The 20,754-nt window shown below is 41.4% G+C and overlaps 1 protein-coding gene across 2 annotated transcripts in view; it reads left to right on the top strand.

Moving 5' to 3' along the window:
* The window catches only part of C1QTNF7 (C1q and TNF related 7), a 48,574-nt gene extending 34,494 nt beyond the window's left edge, over window positions 1-14,080 (top strand). For both annotated transcript variants that reach the window (XM_069976457.1, XM_069976458.1), the window contains exons 2-3: window positions 12,173-12,418; window positions 13,150-14,080. In XM_069976457.1, coding sequence (XP_069832558.1) covers window positions 12,178-12,418; window positions 13,150-13,781 — 873 coding nt within the window. In that variant the 5' untranslated portion in view covers window positions 12,173-12,177 and the 3' untranslated portion in view covers window positions 13,782-14,080. The remainder of the gene's footprint in view (window positions 1-12,172; window positions 12,419-13,149) is intronic.
* The last annotated feature ends 6,674 nt before the right edge of the window (window positions 14,081-20,754 follow it).

Raw genomic sequence — 20,754 nt, forward strand, 5'->3', positions numbered from 1 at the left:
CGGCCGTGGGAAAAAAAGACATGCGGCCGGATTGCGAACATGCGGGTGAACCGCGAACATACGCCCGTAGTACAGTTATGCTTCCCTAGCTTGTTTCGAAGCGATCTGAAACAGGTCATTTACTTGGAAATCTTCGCCCAGCCCAATAAAACTCACAGAACCTTTTGGATCTAAAAATCAAGTTCAATTTGGCTGAAATAAGTACTCTGTACGGGACCGCATGGAAATCCACGGCCGTGAGTTGGAACAGTTCCGGCTGCAAACAATGGTCTTGTTCATTTTTCACGGCGCCGTATACGATCCGGCCCTAAGCTCATACATAGTGTGCATTGTGCGGCCGGAAATCGTATACTTTCAAGCGTACGCATTAACCTCAAAACTACAGGCATATATTCGCGGTTCGCACTACGGCCGGAAATATACGTAGTGTGAACATAGCCTAATAAAGTTTCACTTGTAGGGCTCAGCAAGTTAGCAAGTTTGCTAAATGGTTGTATTTTCAAAAATATTTAGTATGACAAACCCTACATATTTAAAGCGTAACTGTCATATTTTTTTTATTGCAGAAATCAGTAGTATAAGCGATTTTAAGAAACTCTGTAATAGGTTTTATCAGCCAAAAAAGCCTTTTTCTGTACTCAAGAAGCAATCTCCCAGCCTCCCCCCCTGACTTCTTATCTGTTCATTATCAGGCAAACACGTCTTCATTACAGAGAAGCCAGTGAAGACGGGCTCTGCTCTCTCCATTCTATCCTTATGGAGGGGGGAGGGGCCGAGGGAGATGAGGGAGCAGGAAGAGGTGACATGAAGGTCAGCTGTTTGTAGACTCTCTGGGCACCTAAAACGCAGGATTCTGGGGTCAGAAAGGTCAGTGCTTATCTATGAACTTACTGAGAGAAGATTGCAGGGTGTTGTGCTGTGCAGAACTGCTCTGTGCTCACTCACTCCTAACAGCCCCTCCCCTCTCCATAGCCACATAATGGACACAGAAATCCTGCTTCTTCTGAAGTGAGGGGGAGGCTGGGAGATTGCTTTTTCAGTACAGAAGGAAATTCTTTTGGTTTATAAAACCTATTACAGAGTTTCTTAAAATCGCTTGAACTGTTGATATGTAATGTTTTTAAAAAAAATGACCCTGAAATGACAGTTACGCTTTAAGGCTGGGTTCACACTATGTATATTTGAGGCTGTATTTGGTCCTCATGTCAGGTCCTCATAGCAACCAAAACCAGGAGTGGATTGAAAACACAGAAAGGCTCTGTTCACATAATGTTGTAATTGAGTGGATGGTCACCATACAACGGTAAATAACTTCCATTATTTCAATACAACAGCCATTGTTTTAAAATAACAGCACATATTTGCCATTAAATGACGGCCATCCACTCAATTACAACATTATGTGAACAGAGCCTTTCTGTGTTTTCAATCCACTCCTTGTTTTGGTTGCTATACAGCCTCAAATATACAGCCTCAAATATACGTAGTGTGAACATAGCTTAAGTATGTGAGTTGACAACAGAATACCCGTTTAAGGGAAAGTGAAAATCTAATGCCAAGTTCTTCCAGCTTTCCAAAGATGTTCCCTAGACTGTTTTTGAGGATCTTTATAGATCTATCCAGGATCCAAAAAACATAGTTAATTTCTTACAAAAACAGCACCACAACTGTCCTTAGGTTGTGTGTGGTATTACGACTTCTGTGGAACTGAGTTGCAATACCATACATAAACAGAGAGCAGGAGTGGCAGCTATCCAAAGCAAGTTAAAAAAAAGGTTTTATATCATACTCTGTTCACCGGCATGTTGCCAGCATGTTGTCAAAAAGGTATGTCAAGATATACCACAATGCATTCTATTGGCGGGGCTCATTAAAGGGGTTTCTGGTGCAAAATATACTAATCTGGGGTGGGGGGTTAGACACCAAGTACCCATGCCAAGCAGCTGTTCGGTGCAGCACTATACTGTATACTGTGAACAGAGATTGCCTCTGTTCAACATGTAGCGGTGGTCATGTGCAACTCCAGCTTAGCTCCTATTCACTTGAACGGGACCTGAGCTGCAGTTACACATCACAACTGCTATACAATGAATGAAGACAAACTCTGAGTATTGCAGAGCTGATCAGTTATTGATCAGCTATCCAGTGTTAGCTCATCAGTAAATTTTGCCGGTAATACCCCTTTAGGGGCCTATTCCACAGGAGCGATAACCAGCCCCATTCGGCCGATTTTCTCTCCGTGGAATAGAGAGAACGATCAGCCGATGATCGTGTCATCGGCTGATCGTTCATTTAGGTTCAGACCTAAAATCATCGTTCGCCACCAGCGTATCGCTACGGTTGAATAGTGGTGCGCGGCAGCGACCGTCAATTTTAGCAGAACTATACATTACCTGTCCGGGCTGCAGGTCTTCTTCTCCCAGTCCCGCGCCGCAGCATCGGCTTCGGAGCGGGGCTGTCTGAACTGACAGACTGCTAAGCCAATCACTGTCCGGAACCGACGCGGCCAGTGATTGGCTGAGCGGTCTGTCAGTTCAGACAGCCCCGCTCCGAAGCCGATCCTGCGGCGCGGGACTGGGAGAAGAAGACCTGCAGCCCGGACAGGTAATGTATGAAACAAGGGCTGCAAGGACACCGGTAACGATGTCCCTGCAGCCCTTGTTTCACAATCATCGGGGCCGTGGAATAGGCTCAGTAAACGAGCGCCGATCTAGCAGATCGGCACTCGTTTATGTCGTTGATCGGGCCCTGGTTGGCCCGTGGAATAGGACCCTTAGTGTTAAAAGGGATGGTATAACCCCCATAAGGTCTTATCCTTTGGCTCAGACTGACTTAAAAATGAAGAGAAAAGTAAGAAGCTGGTTCCAAGTGGCCAAACTTTTTCTAAAAAATGAGACAAACACTGGCTGAGGTGAGCCAACACTATGGCCAGTGATTGACTATCTGGGTACTTCCTGTATGTCAAGACAAAATAGGAAGTATTTTTTTTTTGTTATTTCTATGCCAGTTAGAGCCCATTGTTGAGAATTTTGTGGATACCCCTTTAATAGACTAAACATAGTCTAATAGTAGCTATGTTTTATCCATTTTCTGAAGGTGTCTGTTCAGGACTCAAAAACGTGATGTATACTTTTGAGTCCCGCACAGACATGATATATGTTTGGGAAAAGGACCAAACAGTCTACTAGACTATATTCTGTCTATTAAACTTAATGGTGTAATCTATTCCCACTTGATGTGTCCAGCCAGCACTCTATTTAATTTCTGTGCGGTTTCCCAACATTGTCATGTACTGAGCTTTGCAATGTCCCAAAACCCTTAGGAGAATGAATGGAGTGCTAGCTGGTAGGGTTTCCTTTGTTGTGGTTAGTTGGGGTTCAATGGTTCAAAAATAGGATTGGAGATAACAACTGGAGATAGTTGCCACCACAGAGCCCTAGAATGGGAACATAATTGACCCACAATTAATGGAGCACACCGCACATGCATGGCCACTAGACATGAGCGAATATCAAGCACACTTGGGTCCATCCAAAGCTGACCGTGCAGCATTTGATTACCAGTGGCTGTAGAAGTTGGATGCATCCCTGAGGCTGCCTGAAAAACATAGATACAATCATGGGCCATATTCACAAGCTGTAAAACAGCGGCTGCTCTGTGACACGGCCGTGCCACAGAATGGCCGGCGTCAGTAACGTTCCTCCCGGCTGGTACTGCAGTACCGGCCGGATGAACATCGCTTCTTTGGAATTCGAATGTGGGCACATTCGGGTGTGCCGGCATACCAATTAGCCATTGCAGACAATGTAAAGTCCGTCCAGAGACGCATTTTACATTGTCTGTACAGTCATTTTTGTGTGGTCGTAATGAATAGCAGTCGCACAAAATTGACAGTTTTTTGTGCGGTCGCATGGAATCCCGGCCGGAGTGTATACAACTACTACAGCCACTGGTAATCAAATGCCACTTGCTCGGGCTCAGATGGACTTGAGCAAGCTCGACATTCGCCTATCACTGCTCTTTTCTCTATGGGTAGGGGATAACATAATGAGAATATCACCTTAAGGTTTCCTCCTTATATAAAAGTAAGAGTGAGTGAAGCCATGACCGCTGCTCATAAGGATACCTATAATTTATATTATACCTTTTTTACTATGATACACATCTCCCTAGATTATTACAATACATCATGATGTGTTATTGTGAAACAAATGTAAGGAGATGGATGGCATCCTAAGAGGCCAAATATGTGCCAGAAAATGGCTGCACATCACATGGAAGGCAACAAATCAATCCTTATACATGAATGTGATGATATAACCATCCAGGGGATTTTTTTAATAGTCTATTATAAATTATAATACAGTACATACAGAAGCCATACTGTTTGACTGAACACCAGGTACTTCCCATTTCACAGAATGTTCTATTTTCCTAAGAAACACCATTTATTTGTTATCCTCGGAATCAATGGGGAGCAATCCAGGGAAGACAGATATTTGGCTTTTGTGTATTTTTGCTTTTCCAGGAGAAATATCTCATCAAAATATCGATATGAACACAATCGGCATCCACTGCTAGTACATCTGCAGGATGACATTATGGAATAAGATTTCATTATTTTTCCGGAGGAAGAGGAATATGAGATATTGCAGATGACACTGGGTGCCATTATTCGTTTTTGGCTTTTTGGGACACTTTGTTGGTGGCGCATAATAAGTTATATATATGGTACAACAAGTTCAGCCTTCTATAAGTGGGCAACATTTCAGCACAACCCTATATGCATCATTTTATGGGGTCAGTCTCATATGCTCTTTTTTTTTTTTTACCTGTGTAGGGTTGGATGGAGGGCCTTAGACCCAGCTGAGGATATACTTGAGGGCTAGCCTCCTTCTATGGAGAATATTTGCCCGTTCACTTAACATGTCATTATCATCTGTGTTGTTATCATTGTACATACAGAACAGAGGTTGTCCAGGCAAAACTAACTTGTCCCCTATTCACAGGATAAAAAGCACAATAACCGCTCAACAATTGGGGGAGGGAGGGGTCCGCAGAACCTAAAAGGATAATGTTCTTACTTACCAGTATTGTGCAATGGCAGGCACAACGCTGGTATGAGCACAATAGGAAGGAGGAGGTCCGCGGCCTTGCCGCCACAGCTCACCGCCGCTCCAGATGGGGTTTAATGTACAGAATTCAAATTCAAAATTTGCAGGTTTTCCGGGAGAGCTGACCATCTGGTAATTCAGAAGAGCTTCAGTAGAGTCAATAACTTTTATACACGTAATCACAACGCATTTCGTCTTTGTTCTACAGACTTTATCAAGTGAGGTCACCTCACTTGATAAAGTCTGTAGAACACAGACGAAACGCCAGAACATGGATGAAATGCCAGAAGTCCCATTGACGTGCATTATTTAAAGAAAAAACTGATGTTTTTTTACATACACAAAACTGGTATTGACTACATTTTTCTGTACGTTAAAATTAAACATACTAAAATTAAAGCGATGAAACAGATGGAAAAATGTAGTGTGAACCCAAGCCATTGTGTGGCAGCAGTAAGGCCACCACGCAACTTTAGGCCATGTTCACACAACATATGTTTTGCATAAATCATGGGCGTTGTTGCAATTTTGCAACGTTGTGTTTGAATGAATGGAATCCTGGCTGGAGCGTATACACATAGTATGCGCTCCGTCCAGGATTCCATCTGGCCACACGAAAAACTGACATGTCAGTTTTCTGCAGCCGCTATTTATTGACACGGGAACCCGACACGGAGGGTGGGGGCCGGGAGCCGTGTCGGAGTGGACTGACATTTGATGGTTCTATGCGTTTAGTGGGGGTGAATGCATCTAAATAACAGCAAAACTGTGTAGAATCCATAGTAAATTGATATTGGGAAGATGGAAAGCTATGGCTATGGCTTTTATAGCTTTCTATTTTCCAAATCAATTTATTATGGATTCTGCAAAGTTTAGCTGTTATCTAGATGCATTCACCCCCACTAAACGCATAGAATCAACAAATCTCAGTCCACTCCGACACTGCTCCCTGCTCCTGGCCCCCACCCTCTGTGTCGGGATCACGTGTCCTCGGTCTCTTTAATGGGCTGGGTAACCGCTTCTAACCCAGCCCACTGAAGTGAAGGAGTACACTGAGACAGTGACTGATGCTGCTGATTAATGTCTCCCTCCCGACACTGAGTGCCCCCCCACCCCTGAGCTTACCAGAGGCCCCCAAAACTGTGCCTCCACCCCTGGTCCCCTTTGCTCACCCGCGACCCCCGTGCCCCCCCACACACACAAACAGTGCAGCTAACCTGTCCCCACCCACCCCTGCGGCTCACCAGCGGCAACACCCCCCTGTAACTTGGATTGAGAGAGTTTTGCAAGAAGAGCTCACCGTTTTTCTAAATTGTAACTTGGTTTAAGAGCATTGCTTCGGTTTAAGAGCTCACGGAAGAATTATGGTCTGCATAGTGTGGTCTACAGTCCTGTACTCTGACCCAGGAAGTCTTCCTCACCTTCCAAATCATAGCAGATTCACTTCAGGCTGGGGCTTGCATCAGCAGACAGGACTGTGGAGGTAATATTTTCATAGCTATAACCCCTCTGTGTGTCCACATCTGCCCTGCTCATTCCTTCATGCTCCCTACAGTCTCTGTCAGCTCTTGTGTTTCCTATCCTCTCTATTCCTGCTATAATGTGCCTGCACTTACACTCAGCCACTCACACTGCTGTATATAAAGTTTCTGTCACTGTCCTCCTGCACAGCTATGTGATTCTCAATTTCTGATTGGTCCCTGCTGAACACCCCCCCCCCCCCCTTCCCCATTGCTGTTATGTGACCACACAGACCTCTGGCAGCAGCCCTGCTTCTCTATTCTAGCCTGTTGTACTACGCTACTGCATTATGTGGATCTGCAGTTCCATTCTGTATCTACAAACTGTGGCTGCTGTTTTTTCAGATTTATGCACTTACTATACATTATACTCCACATGCTGATTGCTATACTGTACAGTAACTTATAATATAACACATTCAATTGTTTCTAAATGTTTGTTTAATTTGTTTTACATGTTTTTCAGAAAAAAAAAATCATTATTTTTGGGTTGTGGAACGAATTGTCTGCATTTCTATGATTTCTTATGGGAAGCGAAGCACGGTCCCGGAACGAATTATGCTCGTAATCCAAGGCACCACTGTATATACATATATATATATATATATATATATATATATATAAACATTTTCTTTAATAAATGTATATTACAAAATTAGAGAACTTTATTGAAATCTAAAAAAAAAAAAATTCACCAGAATACCCCTTTAACCCCTAGGCGACCCTGGACGTACCCATACGTCCAGGGCCGCCTCCATGTGCTCGTAGCCCGGGCTCGTAGCCCATAGCCCGGGACAGCGGCTATTAGCGGGCATGGTCCGATCGCCATGCCCGCTAATACAGTAATCGGATGCAGCTGTCAAAGTTGACAGCTGCATCCGATTACTTGATGAAGCCCGTTCCCTGGTCTCTAGTGGGGACGATCGCTCCTCCAGGACGTTGTCCCGGAGGAGTGATCCACACATCTTACCCCATATGGGGTCAGCACCGTAATGGCGCTGATCCTGGCTTGGCACTCAATTGCTTCCTGCTGCAGCAGCCGGAAGCAAATGATGTGCTTATCTCATCGATCTATGCTGCATATCTATGCAGCATAGATCTGTATGAGAGATCAGTGTACTTATACTAGAAGTCCCCCAGGGGGGCTTCTAGTATAAGTGTAAAAGTACAAATAAAAGTGTTATTATCAATAAAAAGCCCCCTCCCCTAATAAAAGTTTGAATCACCCCCCTTTTCCCATGTTATAAAAATAAATAAATAAATAAACATGTTTGGTATCGCCGAGTGCGTAATCACCCGAACTATTAATTAATCACATTCCTAATCTCGCACGGTAAATGGCGTAAGCGCAAAAAAATCCCAAAGTGCAAAATTGCGCATTTTTGGTCACATCAAATCCAGAAAAATTGTAATAAAAAGTGATCAAAAAGTTGCATATGCACAATCAAGGTACCGATAGAAAGAACATATCATGTCGCAAAAAATGACACCTGACACAGCCCCATAGACCAAAGGATAAAAGCGTTATAAGCCTGGGAATGGAGCAATTTTTAGGAACATATATTTGTTAACAATAGTTAGAATTTTTTACAGGCCATCAGATACAATGAAAGTTACACACGTTACATATCGTGTATGTAATCGTAATGACTTGAGGTACATATATAACAAGTCAGTTTTACCCCAGGGCGAACGGCGTAAAAACGGAAAAAAAAAACAAATAAGAAAATAACAAAAGAAATGTTTTTTTTGTTTTTTTTATTTCACCACACTTTGAATTTTTTTCTGGTTTCGCAGTGTACTTTATGAAAAAATTTCAGCCTGTCATTGCAAAGTAAAATTAGTGGCGCAAAAAATAAGGGCTCATGTGGGTTTCTAGGTGAAAACATGCAAATGCTATGGCGTTTTAAGCACAGGGAGGAAAAAAACGAAAACGCAAATTGAAATTGACCGGGTCTTCTAAGGGTTAAACCTCAGCCCGACCCAACGTTACAGCATATCACACATATGTCGTATGTGTATTTCAGTTATAAACATCCAGATGTTTCTGTTTTGCACTGAATAGAACACTGTAGTGCTGTAAATAAATATTCTGTACATACCTAGCTCATATCTCAAAGGCAGGAGACTTTATCAATGAGCTCACTCGTATAATTATTCCCTCGTATCCAAGCGTTTTGTTATGTATTTATACTTGGAAAATATTAATTCATTATGTTACATTATGGGATGACTCTGCTCATACTCCAGAGACACTTTGTTCTGCAAGTTGCTGAATTTATCATCATTATTCTTAACAAAGAATATTTTATTTGTGCAACTATTACAGTCTGCATAAGAAAAATCTTCCTCCACCTCCTTTCCCCTTTTAAATTTATGTATTATTACTTGCGTATTAGTTAGGAGCTTAATAGAAATCATAAAAAAGAAATATAGGAAATAGGATAGAAACATGGTTGCCAAACTTTGGTCACTTTGCAAAATTCCTGTTAACCTGCTGATATGTCTCATTTGTGTATACGCTGCTGAGTATGAAGGTAAATCCCTTACCTTCATCCTTGGCCCCATTCCTGTGCAGTTAGTAGTTAAATCCATATGCTAATTGGGCAGTTTGGAGCACTGGGGGCCCCGCCCCCAAAGCACCAATCCGCCCCAGCTGGCCCGCCTCTCAGGGTCAGGCCAGATCTGTGCTCTGGGGATGTAGCCCCGCCCCCAATGTGCCAAACTGCCTAATTAGCATGTGGATCTAACTACTTACTGCATGGATCTTACCTGCTGTTAGTTTATCTTTAAATCGAATCTGTACCCACCACACCCTACACTGTTTCTTAGCTTGAGTCAACCAATGGGGCGGGTAGGGAGCCATTACAAGAAAAGAGAGCCATTACAAGCCTAGTACACAGATGCTCTAGCCTCTTTGACCTTGCACCGCCATAATCAAAGCAGTTTTTTTTTTTAAAAAAAAACAGTCACCAGGAGGAAAACAGACCCTGGTACCAGGCATGGATTGACTCCAGCATCTTGGGGGGGAAGGAGTCAAGGTGGGTACAGATTTGCTTTAAAAGTTTACCCTGATATAAAGAAACCTTTAATTTTCTAAAACTTTTTAAATATCATAGTGACGCATATGCATTTTTTTTATAAACGTTTGTGTCTACTTCTTAAATAACTTTCCATGTCCTTCGGTTTAGTGGTCATGGAGGTCTAAGAACCTAGACCACCACTGGTCAAAACTCATATGTCAAAATTTTAAAATTTTATTTTTAATTTTATAACCTATAACTATTTTATCAAGATAGTAGTGTTACGAGGATTTCACATCCATTTGTTCACTACTTGGGTCTATACAAAACAGACCCCATTGACTTTAATTAAGTTCTTTCCCAAAACAATGTATATTATATTATTTATGGTGGACAGAATGGTCGAAAATGGTGAAAGCAAATTGTCTCCATTCTTCAGTCCATCATCCCATTCATTGGTTATTTCATGATGCATTCTATAGTATACAACGTCTTTCTTCTATGCTGTGTGCCATAGAAAATGTAAACTGCTTTTTCCCATTGATAACAATGGTAAAAAAAAAAAAAAATTCTACTCCTACAGCCGCACAAGTCTATATCTCTACTTGTTGAGAAGTAGAAAATTGCAAGAAATGAATTAATGTAAGCTTTTCCTTAACGAGAATGGGATGATGGTTGAAAAATGATACCTCCAAGTATAACTTATTCATCAGCCAGATTAGTTTTTCTATCATTTGTCATCCGTACCATATCTAAAAAGATAAAAAATAAAAAGTGTTGAGATATAAAATGAAGACCCATTTATACGGGGGGATTATCGGCAACGAGCGTTCCTAGAATTGCTCATTCAGTTCTATGTGTGGATTTCTCCTGATCGGTTGGGGTCTGAACATTCAGATCCTGACTGCTAAAAACTTTTTATGTCTCTATGACATATCATAAGTTCACTTTGGTGACTGCCCATTTAAACTACCATGATTTTTACTTGGGTAACGTAGATAGCTTTTTATTTGGGAATTTGGATTACAGTGAATGTTTTTTTATTTAGGAATTTTAAACAAGGAGCTATATGAGAGTTTATACATTAAATTGTGATCACCCACGACATCCAGAAACATCTCCATCGCAGTCCCACATATAACCTTGGCAGCTCTACAAAGAAGCCTTACTTCCTACTTTCCCAGCATTGCATATATTTGTTCTTTTGATTGTTTTTGTTCACTCAGATTTCGAGTCATTTGTATATGAAAACTTCTGTCTAAAAAAACTCACATGAAACAATGAGAATGTGGGCCGATGTCATTGGTTGGCTTCCATTTGGTGAACAGATCTTCCAGTGGAAGTGGTGTTTGCCTCAAACTATTTTCTGATGTAAGTTCAAAGAATGCGGAGATCAATAGTAACGCCTCAATGGTCTTCACTATGTACAATAGCCACATGCTCTTCTATCTCAGATTACTCACAACACAGATGGTAAATTATATTGCTGGAATACACCCAAGGATCCCATGGAGACATTGCATAATCTCATTGTGTGGGAAATATCATATTCATAGCAAAACTCAGCTGAAAGGCCATTCAGTGTGATCTTAGCAGCTAGCCATGAGTCTTACAAGTATAAACAGTGTGTTCTAAATGCGCACCAAGGACAGGACATCATTTTAGGATCTCCGGGGCATAACGTATAATGGTCTAGAGAAGGGCTCCTCAAGCCTTTTTCTTGTAACCCAAGAACATGGAGAAGGTTTGGTCTTAACAAAGGTCATAGTCTGTGACAGGATTACTAATAGTGCTGAATTTATTGTGCTGGTACACGTCTGATCATTTTATATTGCTGAAATTGCAGTAGTGTTTATGATAAATTATTACGAGTACTAGTCTGCTTTTAGGTGCCCTCAAGTGTACCTGTCGTTTCTATAAACCTGCTTTTTTATTTTATTAAGCTGGCTAGAGGGTGATATTAGTGCACACATTACTGTTGTTGAGCCCCTAAGAGCCCCCTCCATGGTGCTGAACCATTTCTCATCCTCACCATTTCAGGGGGCGGGAACAGAGCTGGGCTATTTGCTGGCAGTACACACACAGGAACTTTCTTTCCCTTACATTTCTGGTCAATGACGTGAAGACATGTACTCCTCTCTGCTATGCCATGATATAGTGCTGGAGAAATATCAGTTAACAGGCTGGCACTTTGATGAGCTCATGTTTTACATAGTACACTACTTTAGATGGCACGTGGGGCAAAACTGGTTATTGGTATCCACCCACCCACCACATTCACCAGACACATTCTAGGTTGGGAAACACACATATAAAGCAATTCTCTCAATGCTGTTAGCAGCTTTGGCAGGAAGTCCACCTCCCCCCATAATCATGTATGAGAAATAAAAATATTAACATAAAACGATAATACACCAGATTAATATAGGTATCTTATTCACTAATAATTGGCAAAAAATATTTTTTTCTCTTAAGAATAGTTCTGTTATAAATACATTCTGTTCTTTCCTTGCAGGGTTGATGATGATTATTTTGCTGTATGTTACAAGCTTTGCACTCTATGTCAGTGGGCAGCCAGCAAATAGAAAACTTAAAGGAGAACACCAGAATATACGGTATGTTTGCAGCATCCCAGGATTGCCAGGGCTCCCAGGACCACCTGGGACAAATGGATTAGTTGGGCCACATGGACGGATTGGTCTTCCTGGAAGAGACGGGAGAGACGGCAGAAAAGGTGAAAAGGGTGAAAAGGGCATAGCAGGTAAACTCCATCTATCTTCTCATATTTACAAATGACTATTTTCCCTCCAATGTTACTCTGTCACATGACCTTCAGATCAGACGTGTGAAAATCTTCAGATCAGACGTGTGATGGCCATTTTATTGGGCGTCCATCTTCTGTTCAATAAAAACTGCCATTATTTTATTGCTGTGTGAACATAGCCTAAGGGTGATGTCTTTCTGCTCCAGCATTGTTAGCAATTGTGAGGTCATATCTGTGTCCACATGGCTACAGGCTTATGTTTTAGATCACCAATTATTTTTTTGAATGCCCTCTTATAAGATTGCAGCTGGTTATAGACTTTAGATATTCAGACTTTAGGTTTAACATAGAAAAATTTATTGGGACATTTAGACCATGTAATAAGTATGGTGGCCTCTCAACAGTCCCCCAGTGATAGATGTCAGGGAAGCGAAGGATGGGATGTTGGACTTGAAGCCATGACCCTATTGTTTTTAGGAGATAAGCCAATGTAAGAGGAGTCTTGCAGCACTTTTCTCCTATCTCCCCATTCAGAACACATAGATGCTTGGCCTAGCCATCAGGAATCAGGGAAGATAGCTGTTGGTCAAGCAAGTCTTTAGTTAATAGCTATCTTATGTATATGGCTGGCTTGACATGTCTATGTGCTAGTTTTGAATGGAAGGTAGTATAACATAGAAAGAAGTGCAGTATATCTGTAGTTAAAGGTATCTATATTTCATTTGAAGGTTTGCGAGGAAAAACAGGTCCACTTGGGCCCATTGGTGAAAAAGGAGATCGAGGAGAAACTGGCAAAAAAGGACCAGTTGGACCACATGGAGACAAGGGAGATCTTGGACCTGATGGACCATTTGGAGTTAAAGGTGATAAAGGGACAAGAGGAGATCCAGGAGCACAAGGGGTATGCAAATGTGGTGATATAGTTCTCAAATCTGCTTTCTCAGTTGGGATCACCACCAGTTTCCCTCAGGAAAGACTTCCAATTCTATTTAACAAAATTCTCTTTGACGAAGGAGAACACTACAACCCTTCCACGGGGAAGTTTATTTGTGCAATTCCGGGAATTTATTATTTCTCCTATGACATCACTCTCGCAGACAAGCACCTGGCCATCAGCCTGGTACATAACGGTGAATACAAGATTAAGACTTTTGATGCCAACACGGGAAATCATGATGTCGCCTCAGGGTCAACTCTACTCTACCTAAAGCCAGAAGATGAAGTCTGGCTGGAGATATTCTATGCAGATCAAAATGGTCTGTTCTCAGATCCCAGCTGGGCAGACAGCTTGTTCTCTGGATTTCTTTTATATGCAGATACTGATTATATGAATGCTTTGACGGATGATGATTTTTTATAAACAGCTCCAGTTCTCATCGGATAGGGCCCTTATATATTTTAACAATGTCTTGACATATCAGGGCACACTATGTCATACGCAAGTTATCATTGACACACTAGGACCCCGGAACACCCTTTGCCGTGTTGGATAGCTTCTTCCAATACTATTTCATTAAGGGATGAAGTCATCTAGTATCAGAAGACAAAAATAACAAAAACTACCACATGGGCATTTTGAGATGTATGATGTAATGTCTTATTTAGAACCCTTGTAGAGCATTTTATTACATGCTAACAAATAAAGACCAATTATTATTACTATTGAACCTCAAATATGTTAACTAAATAAAATGCCTATATTTATTATACAAAGTTATAACTTTTGCTTTAACTGATCACCTTATTGTAAAGTTAAACTGGGTCTGTGTGCAGTTTTGAGCCCTTAGACCTTTTTCTAATGACAGGTATGCTCTTATCGATATGTAAATGAGGTGGTGCAGCGCATTGGAGATGTACTACCTTCTCATCAATATTTATCTGGTGCTGTGCAGTTATAAGTGTCATCACCAGTGGCGTAGCTACCATAGAGGCAGGGTAGGCAGCTGCTATGGGACCCTGGGGGAGGGGGGCCCAGGGATGCACGGGGAAGATAAGAGCCTCCTGTGCCCTTCTGCTTAACCCCTTATGTACTGCAGTGTGTTAGTGACCTAGTGTTCTGTTACATGCTGCAACACAAAAAAGGGTTAATAAGTAAAAGACAATTAGCTCTCTGCTTCACTGCACTGATAACCTCTGACCTCTGTAGTCTGAGCTACTACAGAGGTCAGAGGTTATCAATGCAGTGAAGCAGAGAGCTAATTGTCTTTTGATGATTAACCCTTTTTTGTGTTGCAGCATGTAAGAGAACACTGGGCCACTTACACACTGCAGTACATAAGGGGTTAAGCAGAAGGTAGTCTGCTCCTGCACCTATGTATATAACCATAAGGGACCCTAATAGGCTCTTATAGTTAAATACAGTTGACTGACAGAACAAGCAGCCATTGACCTTTCTGCTCTGCCAGGCACTGTTGTGGCTGCACGCAGGATTCTGCCTCTGCCCACAGTATATATATATATATATATATATATATATATATATATATATATATATATATGTGGTATAGTGAGTAGGGGAGGGGGGCCCCCCATACAGTTTTTTGCTATGGGGCCGCATGAATCCTAGATACACCCCTGGTCATCACTGTAGAGCACCACTGTAATATTCATTAGGATGGGCAGGCCGGTGGGGCAGATCAGTACACTGAAGGCAGTAGCCCACCCCCAGTGCACTGAACAGCCTAATTTACATATTGATAAGAGTCAAGAGTTATCAAAAACTGCACTGAGGATGAAGGTAAGAAAATGACCTTCATCCTCAGAACTCCATATGTTATGGGAACATAACAGCAGGTTAGAGTTATCTAACCTGCTGTTAGTTTCCCTTTAAGGCTGGGTTCACACTATGTATATTTAAGGCTGTATTTGGTCCTCATGTCAGTTCCTCATAGCAACCAAAACCAGGAGTGGATTGAAAACACAGAAAGGATCTGTTCACACAATGTTGAAATTGAGTGGATGGCCGCCATATAATGGTAAATAACTTCCATTATTTCAATACAACAGCCGTTGTTTTAAAATAACAGCAAATATTTGCCATTAAATGGCGGCCATCCACTCAATTTCAACATTGTGTGAACAGATCCTTTCTGTGTTTTCAATCCACTCCTGGTTTTGGTTGCTATACAGCCTCAAATATACAGCCTCAAATATACGTAGTGTGAACATAGCCTAAAGGTATTTTCTCACTGACGGTATATCCCTTTACCCTATTGAGTAATTTAAGGCAGGTAGCAGACTAACACAAAACAAATCATAGAGCAAGGACAAAAGAAAACCAAAATCTTTAACATTTTATACATATTTGAGTTGTGGATCCCTTTCTTTTGACCAAGACTTATATTTTAAGTGACCCAAAGATCCTCAGGAAGTGCTTAGGATACTCTTTAGGATCATTTTCATCTTAGAAGCTGGTTATACTATACAGTTTTGGAATAGCTGTCTTTAGCTTCCAGCAGAAATTAGGGTGCAAGTTCCTGATGTCCCGGCCCCCAAAGCCAGTAGCGCCCCCTGAAGGAGTGGCATTCTTTGCCAACCTTGGCGCTGCAATTTTATGTTTGCCTACAGAAATAAGCAACCAATTGGTTAGATTTATAAAAACTGATATTCATTTCACGAATAGAATTAAAATCGTAAAAAATATAATCTTTGTCATAATGCTGTATGTCAAATATTGGATTTTACCTAGATACTGTACATATAAATTTAGTTATACTTAGAAAGATACAGTGAGGAAAATTAGTATTTGACACTGCAAATTTTGCTAGTTTTTCCACCTAAAAAGAATGGAGAGATCTGTAAATTTTATTGTAGGTACACTTCAACTGTGAGACATAGAATATATATTTTAAAAAATCATCGGGAAAAACAACAGCCATAGTTTTAAGCTAACGGCTATTATTTGCCATTAAATGAGGACCATCCACTAAATTGCAACACTGTGTGAGCATAGCCTTTCTGTGTTTTCAATTCACTTATGGTTTTGGTTGCAAAATACTGAGCAAAATACTGAGCGAAAATACTGTATGAGAACATTGCCTAAAAGTGAATGTCCACCTTAGAAACCATTTTACACTCTTTATACAGATAATCTATGTGAACAAAAATGTTGCATTACATTTATTAAAGCTTTAAACAAACGAATAATAATAAACACAATGGTTTATTTATCTTCTACCGATCCTGAGTTACATGCTGTATTATACCCCAGAGTTGTTTTCACAGTTCTTCATTGCTACTAGTCCTCGTGGTCATGGTTACAGACTACAAAGCAACCCTATGTTCTCTGACCCACCATTTGTGTGTAGTTTTCGTCTGTCCCCCTAATTCCGCTCCAACTGTCTGTAGAGAAGACAGATGAAAGGGAGTAATGACTGCAGAATCTGACAACACAGGGACCCTTTGTAGTCTGTAACCATGGAGACAACAGATTATTTCTCTTATTTTTGTCACGCATTATTATTTATTATTCATTATTTTATATTCATTGGAATTCTCACCGATAATGATGAATTAGATTATGTATCCTTTAAAATACTATTTTAGCATTTCAAATTGTATAAAAAATGTATGTTTTTATAAGGCTTATTTTACTAACTTTCCAAAGAAATTGTAGATAAGCGTAACTCCGCCGAACAGAAAGAACATTGGCAGGAACTATTAACTTTTTTTTAAGTTAATTATGCCAAACATATTTTGGATAACGTTCCCATGGGAGATTAAAGTAAGCAACGGCTTCAGACTAACTGGATCTAGAGTTGGAATGTATACTATGTTAGCCCCACCAAAGGAAGATGAGTAATAGATTTATCAAATAAATCAACCAGTTACTTTGTTTAGTCATTGTGAATGATCTGCGTCCAAGTCCAGTGTAAACACCAAATAAAAGTATCTGCGGGTCCTTTTACAAGGGCAGATAATTGCCCGTTATAAGCGCCAATCGATGACAAAGCAAGTGCAACGGCACTTGTAAAAAGAACCGTTTACACTGTGCAATTGTTGAGGGTGAACAGCCATACAAACAGTTAAGGTCCTATTACACTAAATGATTATCAGCTGTATTTGGGCGATATCAGCCGTTATGGTCGATAATCGTCTGGTGTAATAGAAGACATGAACGATGTCGGCTGATCATTGCTGTCGTTTGTCTTTCAACGATCTGCTGCCGTCTCTCACGTGCCAACCCGGGGCTCTATTCATAACAGAGTCGGCGGGGTCTGATACAGAGATTGCCAGGCGGTTCAGGGGTCGGACCCCCTCGATCTTTTTCCCTATCCTGTGGATAAGGGGAAATGAATTTTTCCCGGAATACCCCTTTAAGGAAAAACATTTGCACAATTTTGTTAGAATAACCTTTCAGAGCAGCAACAAGGTGATTTTAATTAGTCTTTTACTGATACTCAGCTCCTGTAGGTCCTCTACATACTATTTCTGATTTTCTCCATAAACAGAGAACATCCAGGAACAGAGGGCTGTTTGCCAGTAGTATACACAGAGGTCCTTCTTTTCCCTTACTTGTCTGGCTAGTCGTCACAACATTTTATTGCTGTGCCATTGATATAGTCTAAACAGGCTGGCGGATGGTTTTACAGTAAACTACTGTATATGGCATGTTGTGGAAGGAGACTGACTGTGCAAGGTGCTATGTGTGCAGAAAGGAAAGAAAACAGCAGCAGGGGTTATATTAAGTCATGAACTGCAGCTGCTGCTCCTAGGATGAGAGGGAAGCCTTGCTTTTCTAGGACAGTGTGGATCCTCTGGAGAAAGCACATAGTCTTGAACACTCTCTTGGACAAAACAGTAATTAAGTCCTGCCCCCACCTGTGTCCCATCTTGGTCTATCTGTTATTACAGTCTAACTACAGGATTTAAAGGGAACCAATCAGCCCAATGAGGCTGATATAGTTCCCTGGAACGCTGTGTAAAGCTCCTGCAGCAGCCATGGCACATACCGGCCATGGCTGCTGCAGAAGCTTTGTACCGGAAAAAAACAAGTTTAATCACTCGAGCGCGACAGGCATTATTAAGCTTTATACAGCGCTCCAGGGAACCATATCAGCCCACTTAGGCTGATTGGTTCCCTTTAAACAGCAGATTCCATAGAAATGAAACTCCTAGTGGCCAAAAATGTAAGGCTTTTTTTTTTATGAGGTAAGTAGTCATTTTCTGGTAAATTAAGACAAATCTATTGGGAACCACATGGGCTGGACCAGTGACCATTTAAGGCTTAGCTATAAACTTATGTGTGTGTGTGTGTGTGGGGGGGGTAACATAAAACAACAAAGAGTAGTGGGCCACTGATATTGACAAACATTAGGCTGTGCCTAACAAAAGCAGGACATGCGGCTTGATATTGGTAATCCCAGTGGGGAGGTAGAGAGCAGCCAAAACCAGTGATGAGACAGGAGGTGTATGTAAAACTATGGCTAAGCTGTTGTCTCAGATCATAGGTCTCTTTTCCTTTCCATGACAATTGTATGTATATTCAACAGGGCATACCACAGGAATCCATTGACTATTGCCCCTTAAAATGTGATATAATATGCCAAACATTCAAATTAATGGGTAACCATGTGAATAATTACAAAAATAGAAATCCAAAGTCCGCGTATAAAACAACAGGATTGCTAACCTCGGGTCTTTTAGGCACGGTGGCTCTTGTGGTGCTCTGTATGTAATAACATAAAGTCCATGTATAGCAAAAACCATAGAAAAGATGATCATGCGGCACTCACCATATCTTCGTACATATTCTTTTATTTATTTCATAGTAACAAAACAACCTTAAGTGCTGTACTTCAGAGCAGTGGAGGAATAACGTCTAACAGCATTCCTGAGTTACAGCACTCCAAGGTTGCTGGATCCATTGCTTTTACACAAGAACAAGAATATTATGATTTCCCAGGATCCCTGAAGTGTTCACATCTACATTAGAGGAACAGAACATCTGTACATTGTGCTGTGGTGAATCGCAATAGCCAAGAACATTCTGAAGCTTGTGACTGCGTCCAATATGATGCCTAATGCATGCAGATAATAAGGGAAAACCAAGGAATAATTGTATCTATAAACCAACAATGTAATTCAATATTCTGTAACTATCTTCCCTTCGACCTGAGTCTAGAATTGTTCTGTAACCAAACTTTTTATAGCCAAAAAATAAAAATAGAAATGTCGGATCGGATCAGCATGCAGCCATCCTCAATGTTACAAGACTGGTTTCCATGAAAGAGCTAATGGGGTATCCATCTGGGACATTTATGGCATATCCATCTCCAATGCCTGAAACTAGGTGGGAAGAGAACCAAAGGGATTGAGATGGGTGCATGTTCCAGAGGTTGGGGTGGAGTCTTTTATGTTTACTGAAAAGTCAGGAGACGGCTAATATTTTAAGGGGTTGTATCATAAAAGCAACCCCTGTTCATATTCACTAGGACTCCCCTCTACGAGTCAGCACAGAGATCTGTTTGCAGATGGACATGTTTGAGATCAGTTTGAGATCTGTCTGATGGACATGAGGTATCCTTGTATTACCGTGTTTCCCTGAAAATGCCTTATATAAATTTTTACTCAAAAACTAGGGGCAACTAAGACAATTCTACTTTACACCAGTTTACTTAATCTGCCCCATGTCTTATTTTTGGGGGTATGCCTTATTTGTTTCCGCCTGGCCAGGGGTAGAGAAATAAGACATCCCCCTCGGACCTCCCTGGAATACTCACAAGAGGGCATCAGCAGTAGGACGTGTGGTGGCGTGCAGCGGGATGTGCCCGTGGGATGGGCGGCGTGCAGTGGAACATGCCGGCTGCGACGTGCGGCGTTATGTGTTGGGACGTGCAGCGGCATGCGTTGGGATGTGCGGAGAATGGGGGGGCCATGGACCAAGTTGCCTGCGGTGCCGTCAGTGAAGCTTTACAAGGGGATTAAGTTAGTCCTGGGTGGCTGCGGGTAGTAACGAGCGGCCTTACTTTCGGGGGTCGCCCTAGTTTAGGGTAGGGGGATGCCTTACTTATTTTCGGGGGATGCCTAACTTTAGGCTAGAGGGTAGGGTAATTGGAGTATCTTATTTTTGGAGGGCGTCTTATTTTCGAGGAAACGCGGTATATAAATAGCTATCAAAAGGTGTTGTCCAGGACTAGAAAGACATAACTGCTTTCTTCAAAAAAACAGCGCCACTCAGGTTGTACGTGGCATTACAACTCGTCTCTATTCATGTTTAGATTTTTCCATCTTAAAATAAAAGCTGGTGGTCTGAGGAAGCCAGATGATTCTGAGTGGCCCATCACCCCATGTCTTGGATACTCACGCTACTTGGCTTTGAAGAGATGGAATAT

Source organism: Dendropsophus ebraccatus, chromosome 7 (assembly GCF_027789765.1).
Source record: "Dendropsophus ebraccatus isolate aDenEbr1 chromosome 7, aDenEbr1.pat, whole genome shotgun sequence".
In the NCBI taxonomy this organism is placed as follows: Eukaryota; Metazoa; Chordata; class Amphibia; order Anura; family Hylidae; genus Dendropsophus; species Dendropsophus ebraccatus.